This window comes from Rhea pennata, chromosome 1, assembly GCF_028389875.1.
Source record: "Rhea pennata isolate bPtePen1 chromosome 1, bPtePen1.pri, whole genome shotgun sequence".
Classification (NCBI taxonomy): Eukaryota; Metazoa; Chordata; class Aves; order Rheiformes; family Rheidae; genus Rhea; species Rhea pennata.
The window spans coordinates 65,042,974-65,054,370 of NC_084663.1; the positions used below are offsets into that span (position 1 = coordinate 65,042,974).

Sequence of the window (11,397 nt, forward strand, 5' to 3'; positions counted from 1 at the left end):
GCTGACTCTGTGAGAACTCCTGGACTTGGAATCACCTAGACTTGCCCAAGTTAAAGGCTTTGAGGTAGGGAGTCCTATACTTAAAAACTTTAAAATTGTGTTTAGCTTAATAAGTAGTGCTGTCCAGTGAGTTTACAGAGCAAAATGGTTAGTGCAGATGGCCCACCATTTGTGATCTTTTACCTCTAAATATTTCTAGTCCGGCCCCATAGACTGAATGCCCATTAGAGATCAAAGCGTATCTTTCACTTTAGTCTTTTCCAAAAGGAATCCAGTCCATGTGGCTCTACAGTTGTCTCATGATAAGGAAGAGGGAGATTCACTTTGAAAGCACGCTTCTTAACCTAACTAAAACATTAATGTAGATATGCTTTAATTATTCTTTAACCTATACCATGATGAAGTAGAGGTGGTCATTCTTTGCATTTGTTCCTCTTATTTGCCAGTAAAGGCTAGCTTACCAGGCACTGTAACTAAGAGCAAGGAAAACATCTTTCTGGTCCATTTTTCTAAGTTAGTGATGAATAGAGAAAGAGAGCACCTCAATTTCAGCACAGCAGATGAAAGCAAAGTCCATAGTAATTGTACTGTGATTAGTGTATTTAGTACTGAAAGTAGGACTAATTATCTATCACTTCCTACTGCAGCCCTTCAAGTCCACAGAAGACTGTTAAGGGGACTCAGCGATTGCACTCATTACAGAGTTGAAGGTATTCTTCTGTTTTATAGTAAAAAAAGATCTAAGTTAATATTTTTAATTCAATAGTTCATCAAACAAAACACTTAGATCTATATAAATTCTTAATTACTACAGTATTCTCCTAGGAATTTACAATAGAATCTGGGTAAAGCAATGGTTCCCAAAGGCAGATTTTGCTTTCAGGAAGAAGAGGACAGCACTGTAGCATGATATATATTTTTTGTATACACATACAATTTTAGTGGATGAAAAGGGTAAAGAACACGTCAAACAGAAAATAAGGGGCACAGCAAAAAGAATGGTTCTAAACTTAAAAAAAACAAAAAAACAAAAAAACAAAAAACAAAACAAAAAAAAAAAAACGCATGGTAGGCAAATGAGCACAATGCAAAGGTAATGGGCTGAAGACCATGCAGAAGAAGTACAGCGAAATACCAAACATATTTGGCAGAAATACTTAGCACCAACCCTTGCTCCATATGAGGAGGCAGTAAAAAAGCATATTTAGAATAAGCACCTGAACTGGAACACTAACCAGAAGGAGGAAGTGGCTTGGATTCATACTGTAATTGCAGATCTTCTCATGACCTGGTTACCACATCTGGAAGATGACTCTGCTTTCTCCCATCCTATCTCTCACCATTCCAAGAGACATCTTCAAGTGACCAATGAGAAAAGAGAAGAGAGGAAGAGACAGTAACAGATATAAAAATGAACTTGAAATGCTAGTTAAAGATGATTGTCTTTTGCACTTTTCTGAACCTGACATGTTTGTATTAAAATTTATGCTGGTGGAAGTGACTACTTAACATAATGAAAAAAGAAGCACAAGGTCCTTGTTCCACCTCTCTTTTTATGGCTCCCAGGGAGTTCCCATCTCCAATAACGGAACGCAGATTTTGAGGACAGTGAAGTCGTGCAGCTTATAACAAATGACAAGAAACCCAGAAAGTTACCTCTTGATGCATTTAATTTATTTTGTGATGTTTTAAAATTATGGTACTACAAAGTGTGAGGTATGGATAGTAACAGGACTTACACCATTCTCCAGTTGGATCAGGTAAAAATGAGTTACAAATATTAGGAAAAGCAATAACAAAAAATACAAACAATATTTTCCAGTCACACATAGCTGCAAATCCAAAATACTGAAACCTCTTAAAATTAGTCCTAGGAAAAGTTCATGATTGTTCTTTTAAAACAAATATATTCCAGTTCTTGGAGACTAAATGTGGAAGAACCTCCCAGGCCAAAGTGCTGCTTGGCTTTTGCTGCCTGAAGGGTAAACTGCATCCATGACACTTGCACAGAGGTGATCTGGTAACACTCTCTCAGGACTTGTCATTGGGAGGTTTCTTCTTAGCTTCCACATCCTTCTTAAAGTCTTCAAGCTTCTTTGCAAGGTTAGGAATCTTAAAAAAAGAAAAGAAAGAAAAAAGAAAGGAAGAAAAAAAATCAAACCAAAACCACCTAAGACACATGAGCTTCAGCATGCAAGACCATACCATAAACACAGAAGCAAATTCTACAGTTTAAAGTGGTTTCTAAAAGATGCTCGCTTCCAGGACTTTGCACAAAGGTCAAAAACAAGTAACACTAAGAAAATAACAGTGGAAAGAATGTCACAGGAGGCTTCAAGAAATATTTTGGAATAGGCAGATATTTAAGACTAAATAAAGTCAGTGTTGCCAGGAACATAAAGGAGAAAATCTCACAGCTTCAACTAAAACTAGGAAGCGGCAGCATATAATTTCACAAGCTACTTGACTAAATGAGGGCAAAAAATAGTTCTCATTGGTATTTGTGAAGAAAGTCATGGATATATACTTTAGCTGTACTCTAGTCATAGAGCAGAAGGAGAGTAAATCCAAAAGACTGCAGTCCTCTGACTGGATGGTTTGACATTGATAGCACAGGAAATACCAGAAGTTTCTTCTTCCCTTCACAAGTCAAGCTCCTTTTGAGAAAGTGAAATTAAGAACCGAGCCCGTAACACACCTCACATTTAAACTAAAGCAAGAGAAGTCCACTACTGTGAACAGAATTCTTCATGTATTTATAGTTAAACATACAGTTGAAGGATTGGGACCTAACTATGACAAGTCATCTTAGATGTCATTTAAGACAAATCATCTCAGATACCAGCAATAAAAATACCAGGTTCATACTACAAGTCAGTGTTATATTACCAAGGAAACATTTCCTCCAAATCAAAAGCAGAAGTCCCCCTCTTGTGGCAATATATTATTAGCATTGCCAGAAAAGCACTGTACTATGCTTACCACATGCATTGATACATCCAAATAGGTTCTCATGACTATGTTTTCCTAACTTTTAAAAACAAATAGTGATAGCACTACTATTAATCCTGTTACTGGAGTGACTGGACAGGAAGTATCACAGAAGTTTGCCAGTGTGCAAGAAGCAAAAATAAGAATTCAGCTAGCAAGATGACTTAAATGTCCAAGGAAAATAAAAATAATATCAGAGATAGAGATGCATCAGCATCTCTATTTTTTAAAAAAATTTGGGCTAGTATAAATTGCAAAAGAAAAGAAATAACTGTATGTTACATTTACTTCCCCAGCCTGTAAACAGCTAAGCGGCACTGCTCTTACATGGAATCCTGCTGGCTCTGCAGAACTTAAAAGCTCATATTGAAAATAGCTCCAAATCTTCTTCTTCTACTCTAACTTTCACCAGGAAAAGTCTCAGTCCACAAAGAAAATAAAGATCACAGGTTAATATACTGTTCCCAGGCAGCAGATATTGAACTCTCTCAAATAGCTGGCAAAACTCATTTTCATCACTGGTACAGCAGACAGAGATTTCAGAAGCCTTGAAAGACTTTTAAGTAACAAATGGTTGTACTGACTGGGTATCACCATAAGCAGAGTATCGGTGTCAAGAAATCAGTATTTTATTGATGGTACAATCCACGAGCAACTGTCAGACCAGCTCAATTTCTCCCATTTCTGTATCTCTCTTTATAACTTTTGTACTCATGGGTTGCACTATGTGGATGCCTAGTTAAAATACTCGTACTCTAGGGGTCCAATACCAGCTGAATATCTAAGCATTACTGTATCATAGACAAGAAGTCAAACAGGTAGCAGTTTTGGTTCCACTTAAATTTGAATTCAACTGTAACTAAAGTTAGCATAATTTGCATCTTAGCCAAATCCAAAAAAATCTCATCAAAATAAAGACTAATTCAATTCTGACTGAGGGAAAACAGCTTTGTATTTTCATTCAGGCTTAGATTAAATTTCCAGAACATAAGACTACTTACATCATAATTCTGAGCTAGATAGATCCCAACCACATTGCCAAGAGTAAAGCCAACCTAAAAATGAAGGAAAAAAAATATAGTTTACATCTCTTCATAAAAAGTATTCCGATTAAATTTTTTTTAAAAAGAGTAAGTCGTGAGAAAACTAAAAAGTTTCAAATTTATACTTAATTTTGCACCCTTCTTCCCAAAGAGGGATACATTTTACTCAACTTCATCACCAGGAAAACTTTACCATCATTTCCAAAATATAGCACAGCTGTCTTTTAAGTATACATCCCCAAAAATATTTGGATCAGGCCATGATCATCTTTGCCAGTAAAATTCTTTGCACACCCACAAAGGCAGTAATTCCGATAAAAGTGGGGGAATAGAACTGTACAACAACAGGGATCTACAGGTGACAGGGGTGTTGGTCTGCAAATGAAAAGCCTGAAGCAGTATGTCGCTAAAACAACACATGGTACTAGGGAAGCACATTACATAAGAGATGCAACACAATAACACACAGTAATAAAAAGGATCACAAGTTTGAATCTTTAATCAGAGGCCTGACTGCCAAAAGATCTATCTCCCTTTAGGAGGTTTAAGAGTACAGCTCTCCTACCTAGCCAAACTGATGTAAAGCTGCACTCTCACTGAGAGGCAGCTTCCCCCTCTCCCCCACTCTGTACTTCTGCTGCTTCTCTGTGCAAGGACTAACAATTAAGTATCTTCCAAATCCCTCAATCCCCAAAAGATTAGTTTTCAGTCAAATCTACTCCGATCTAGGGGCTCTTCTAAGAAAGACAGGTTAGAAAATCATCTGGTTAGAAACAGGGCACAATTTCTTTTGACAACAGTGCAAACTTGTATTTGCTGAAAGCTGTCCCTGAAACTGCACACTGCAAGTAGAGCAAGAGAAAAACACAAGCGTAGTTTGTTCCATACCCTGCTTGCGGGATGCAGAAAATCTTTAAGTGTCATGTCACTTGGGGAGGGAAAGAAATCCCTCTCTTCAAACACAAATGATACAATTTCTACTCGGCAGTTCCCCCAAACCCTACATTATTTTTACTGTTATATTCATAAGTCTACACATATTATGGAAGCTCATCTGACTGTTTTGGAAGGGGAGACTACTAATACCGTGCCTTCATTCACTGTCACTGGACAAATCACTCCATATGGTAGCCAAGGCCAGTTCTAAGAAAACTGTAGCCAGTGATGGCAGAATATTTTATTAAAATAAAAAACCACTCTCCACAATAAGAAATTTGCCACTAGACATTTTTTCCATGCCCAAAGCAGAATACAGTACAGCTCATCCTTTCAGTGATTCAGACTCCACAAGTACCACTGGTGAAAAAACGTGTTTGTCTGGTAATTATGGAAAACTAAAATTGGTTGAATGCTGCCACATGAACCACAACTGCAAGTAACTGAGAATTCACTTGAAAAGACAGACTAGCTCCTTGTTTACTAGCAGTTTTCTAGTTTCTTTGCCCAGAAAAAAATTCCATTTCCAAAGATGGACAACTTCTTATACTCCACTGTTGTAAACCTTTTTCTGTACAGCTAAAGGACTAACACAAGTACTCCTTTTGAGTACGCTCCTTTATTGAGAAGACTATCACTCCATTCAAGATCAGTCAGTAGACAATTCAAGACAACTGAAAGTCTCACTGTTTAGACTCCAATTATTTGGACAGCAGAAAATACAGGATGTTAAAAAGCACATGTTAATTAAGGAAAACAAGGGCTGACAAGAGTTCAGCATTTTCCAACTGCTACCCAGCATTTCAAGTTCTGTTTTAAACATCACATAAACACTTGTTTAACTCTGGACAGCAAAAATACAAGGTTTGCAAGATTATCCCTTTATCTCTCTCCTACAGCCCAAACAAGGGAGAACACCCTCCCTCCACCCAAAAAGGAAGAAAACCCAGAATCAATATGCCCGTTCTTCAACTTTTAGACATTAAACAAAGGTCTTAATTAAAGAAGTGATTTGATGTAGTAATTGCAACCAAATGCTATTAGCTGCAAGCAGCTGAGTTGAGAAACATAGGAACTTAGAGAGTGACCAAGTGTTTTCAGTGGAGTGAAAGATTATAATGAGACAGCTACAGAAATGACCGAGACTTTGATATTCATTTATTATTACATTATGGTTTTAAGTTGGGGTAAGAGAATAAAACTTATTTAGTAATTTTATAAAAACATGCAAGGCTTTCCCAGCTTAAAAAAGGTCATCTTATCTGGCTCCCTACCAACACTTATTATGAAACGTTAGCTAGCTAACTTATTTTTCCCCCAACAAAACAGAAGATTAAAGGATAGCACGTATTGTTTGTAGGTACTGGAGCATATCTGAACACAAGTAAAAACCAAGAGTATTCCTCAAAGATTTACACAGAGATATGAGAAAACAGGAGACTGTTGCCATGCTTTGCTACAGGACAGGATCATTTCAGCTGGGCAATTTATTTCACATCCAGTAGTACAAATAGCAGTGCCAATAAAGTATTCAACCAGAGTAGTCAGGCATCTTAACTTCAAACATCCAGATGAGTTTGTGGGAACACACAGAAGGGAAAACAGAAAATGAGAGAAGTATAAAAACCTTTCATCTACTGGTTTTCAGCACAAGGGTTGGCAAAGAGGTTTCAAGAATTATGAAAGGTAGTAATGAAACAGTAACACTTGCTTTTATGTATATATACATAAACATACATGAATTCTGGTCTCCAGGGGTAAGTTTTGGGGGTGTGCAAAAGGCCAAAACTACTGTTCTTACAAAAAGAGGCAGGTGCATTTGCCCAATGCAGGCACGGCTACCCCCTCGACACCAACGCAGCACCTGTGGTGGCTTCCCAGGTTTCGGCCAGCTGCGTTTCCCCCCCAGCAAGCACCCAGCACCCGAGGAGAGACCCGACGGGCAGCTGAGCCACGCAGCGGGGGCGAGCAGCCAAAGGGGCCCGGCGGCAGCGGCTGGTTTCTGAGGCCTCAAGGGGAGAGACGCTAGGCACAGCCCGGCTCGCAGCCAACGCCGAGCCGCCCCCCTAGGCCTAGCCGGAGCCCGGCGGTGTTATGAAAAAAAGAAAAAATAAAAGGGCTGTTTCGGTTAAAGAGGGTGTTCACAGAGGCGGGGGGAAGCCGGCGGCTTCGCGGGGCTGGGCGTCCGCGGAGGGTCGCGGCCCAAACCGCGGGGGACTCTCGGCGCCATGACACCGCCACGGCCCCGTCTCACCCCGCCGCGAAATGGCGGCGGCGCCGCCGCCGCGCGGAGCCTTACCAAGAACTGCAGCATGGCGCCTGCCTGCTTCCCTGCCTGCCTACCGGGGAAGTCAGGCAGGCTGCGGCGGCTCCTCTTCCGGCTCCCGGCCCGCCCTCCCCGCCGCGGAGGGGCGGGCAGAGCGCGGGCCGCCTGAGGCAGCCGGGAGGCCCTGAGGCATCACCGCCGCCTCCCCTCTGCGGGGTGGCCAGGGGACGGCTGGCTGGGGAGGCTGTCAGCAAAGGGGTGACCCCAAAAAACACCACAGTCTGAGCTCAGAGATGACCCTGATTTGAGGAGGAGGTTGGACCAGAGACATCCTGAGCCCTTTCCAACCCAAGTTCTCTACTGATCCTATGAGCACTTCCAATAAGCCTGTGTTTCTCTTTTTTCTTTTTTACCAACACAATTAGAAAATGAAGAGCAGCTGTTCTTTATGAAACACTCTCGGTTTAATTTTTTGTAATGACTGCACTCAATTAACAGATTTGGGTACTAAATGTCAATTAGAGACATTGTTTGTGCTGTAAGTCAATAAACTCTCCAACCTTTTATTGCAATATATTCAAAATTTTGTTTTCACAATTTCAGCTGAAAAAGACATGGCTGTTATGGAACTGTTGGGCAACTCTGTCCTGAAATCAAGTTTAACTCAGATGCGAGCATCGGTTCCCACGTAGCTCAAAAAAATCCATCTAAGCAGAATATGTACACCTAGCTACCTGCCCTTTCCCGGGCTGCTTGGTGAGGCAAAGGAGCATCTCCTACCCAATTTATGAAAGGGAGTAGAAAGAGATACTAAATGGCTCTCTTTTATGATCATGGTGATACTGTAGTGAGGAGCTGGAGGTGGAACTGCTTTCTCCTACATTTCAGTCTGGCACTGTTCTTCCCTGCCTAGGCCAAAGCTAACATCTGGAAACGGCAAGCTGGGACTCATACAGATATGGCACCAGAGTTGGGGTTATGATTTCTTACTTCCCTGAAACATTTCTTGCCTGCCTTCCAGAATGCCACTCCTAAAAATGTTAGAAATTACTTTTGTTCTGAAAATAGAAGGAATCATCTGGTAATAAATATTTTCCTAATGTTGAGGCCTTCTACATATGTACAGTCAGGAAATATTACAGACTGCAGCCTGAGCAAATGACAGGAACCAGAAGGAGCAGACAGGTCCCCTTTTAATAACAATAATGCCTCCACAGTATTACCAACAGGAGATAGGATCTTCTTGTTTTCTGCTCTTTAAAACATGTTGTTATTACACTCAGACTATAATGAGCACAACATCTGTTAGACAGCATTGGCTCAATAGTGCTGTACATAGTTGTTTTCCTACATGCCATGAATTTCCTCTGTGACATTTAATGGGTAGCCAAAAGTCATTTTTTCCTTTAAAGTAAATCCATTGCATTTACATCAGCCAACGCTGAATCATTTTGAGTTAGAGACTGTAGAGGGTGGGTATGGTGGATGGCATATGTTATTAGAAGAAACTCAGTCTGGTTTTGACAACTATAAATGCAACTGTGAGGCTTTTGTAGCTGGAAAAAAAATAATAAAAAAAAGGCAAAGCTTATTTTTTTGAGCTTCCCCCACATTTGCCTTCACCTCAGACCAGAGAGTCTCACAAGCAGGCAGCACTCACTGCAGTCTTGACACTGGCTGTAACTTGGTCTCAGAGCATGTTTATTTAATCTTGGAGAAGGAAAGGAATCAGAAGGAGGTGCATGAGACCCTTTCCCCAACACCACTGATGCTATTTGGGCAGCATTCCCATAAAGTATGGAAGGCGCCCATTATATTGTCAGACACCAGACTGTTTATTTCCCCTGCTCAGGGATGGGTCAGTTAACATGGCCTGCTTTTTGTTCACTTCCCATGTTTCATTTCCTGCCTGTCCAGGCAGAGGATGATACAAGCCACAATCCTTCATCCTTCTCAGGCTTGAAGTTCAGACATCTTTCTTTTTTCTTCTCTCTCTCTCTTTTTTTTTTTTTTTTTTTTTTTCTTTTTTTTTTTTTTTTTTAAGGCAGCTGGTGTAGCTTCCTTTCTTGTAGCTATCAGCAGTTCCCATAAGGACTAGTAACAGTGATATGGAGAGTAAGGAGGGGATGAGGGGCAGCAGTCTGAATAGAAGTACATTGAGCTGGTATGATACAGAGCTTATGAGCTTACTACACGCAGCTGACTACTGCAGGGAAACCGGGAACCAGTGAGACTGATAGCTGACTTGCAGCATCTTTCTTTTACCTCCTTCCACCTTGCCACACATGAAATGGAGTCTTGTGTGCAAGAAGATAGTTGGTCCAAATCCATAAATGGCAATATCTGCAATGTAGACAAGAGCGTAAGAGTCAGGGAGCAGAAGTGAGATCCTGGGAGCTATTGCATGTGTTCAGACAGAACTAAATCTGAAATGCTGAATATCAAGCACAGTGAGTTCGTCAGTCAGCTGCAGACAAGACATGCAGACAGTCTGATAATTTTGAATGATACATATGCACAGGCAAATTGTAATGGCCGCAGTAATACATGGCCCATACATGTAGTGAACAATATCTTACTTTTAGAACAACCCCTGGGAATCCTGAGAAGTAAGCTACCCTAAATGAGAAGGTTGAAAAACCCAACTTTTAAAGTAAGATAGGAACAAAAAAATGCATGATTTTAAATACATTTGTTACTGAGTAAGACATTCTCAGTGTTATCTACTTTACCCAGGTGTTCTAGGAGTATAGTCAAACACACAAGATATCCAAAAAGCTTGTTTGTGAAGAAGTGCTGGCTACTTTATTCTTAATTGCAAAATCATATTTAAAAGTGCATTCATACTGATTTAATGTTGTTTTTTACATGCATGTGCTTGTATATATAGCCCACTCTATGAAATGTGTTTGTGAATCCCTTTCCTAGAAGGACAGTAATTAATTTACCCTCTTTTAAAAATAAATTTGCTAGTAGAGCACATACCAGGACAAGACAATTATATATGTTAGATGCAGAAGAAAAAGGCAGTGTTATGCCAGTATATTTTGAGAAATTCTAATAAAGAAGAGTTTACATTCAGTGATTTATGTCCCAGACACTATGGCTAATTTCTCCACCAACATCTGACACAATTTGTAGTCAAACAGTGTTCTTGTCACTCTTCCTTCCAATATGCTTTTGCGGTACAGTCAGTAAATATGATACTATCTGACCTGAAAGCAATCTCAATAAAGATTTGATGTGAATTCTTGTGCTAATTGTATTTCAAGTGTTTGGGCATTCATTTAAATAAAGCAGCAGCATTGATGATTTAGCCATGATAAGGATGTAAGTGAGACAAGTTTGATACAGAGTAATATTATTTTGGCAGTCTAACTGACATCGTGAGGAAAAATGATAAACTATTGGCCACAGAAGCCCTTTGTCAGATCTGAATATGATTTAAGTTATAGGATATAAAGACTGATAAAAAAAGTATTCTTTATGTATCTTCACTGTAGCTTATACACAATTGTGACTACAAGACATCAGAATACATAAATCTGAGAGTCTTTTAAATGACCAGTTTTCACTTCCAATCTACAGCTGAAAAAGAGAGTGGAAATCAATTTCCTTGTACTAGAAATTCTGTGAATAAACACCAGATGGAGCCAGATAACCATATGTTAAAACTTGTTTACATTTTGTTATGTTTAATTCTTAGATTTTATTTTCAGTTCTATTTCATTGCCTTGGGAAAATATCTTTTATATGATCTGTGATGTGCTTGGACAGGCCTTGAGGAACTCTACTTATCCAGAGATTTGTCTTCTGTCTTTATTTTTTAGTATATAATGTAGTATACTGTACACATTTTAGTGTGTGTGTGTGTGTGTGTGTATACACACAAATATATTCATATATATATGAACTAAGGAATTAGGATTACAGGGCAATCAGCTTATCAAAAACTGATCAGAACCTCCTAGCTTTAAATATACCAAGTAGAATTGCCTGTGTCACTGTGAAAGAATAGTTCTATCTTTCAGTTTGTAGTTCCTCAAATCTTTTCCAAAGGAGGCTTCATCTAGAATTAAGTTAACTTAAACCTGTTGAAATTTTGTTTTGCATAATAACATGTGCTATGTCCTCTCTCTTCTTACATGTCATCCACAGATT

At 39.5% G+C, this 11,397-nt stretch overlaps 1 protein-coding gene across 1 annotated transcript; it reads right to left on the minus strand.

Annotated features, from left to right (window-relative positions):
- Window positions 1-1,652: 1,652 nt before the first annotated feature.
- On the minus strand, window positions 1,653-7,424 carry STMP1 (short transmembrane mitochondrial protein 1). Its single transcript, XM_062570042.1, has 3 exons — window positions 7,270-7,424; window positions 3,993-4,046; window positions 1,653-2,112 (listed from the first exon to the last, which is right to left on the minus strand). Exons 1-3 carry the CDS (start codon window positions 7,282-7,284, stop codon window positions 2,032-2,034), a joined length of 150 nt encoding a protein of 49 aa, XP_062426026.1. The 5' UTR covers window positions 7,285-7,424; the 3' UTR covers window positions 1,653-2,031.
- Between the last annotated feature and the right edge of the window lie 3,973 nt (window positions 7,425-11,397).

Excerpts from the sequence above, each read along its gene's own strand:
- STMP1 (XM_062570042.1), bottom strand. Across the intron at positions 2,113-3,992 it reads ATCTAGCTCAGAATTATGAT|ATTCCTAACCTTGCAAAGAA; the intron begins GTAAGTAGTCTT and ends TCTTTTTTTAAG.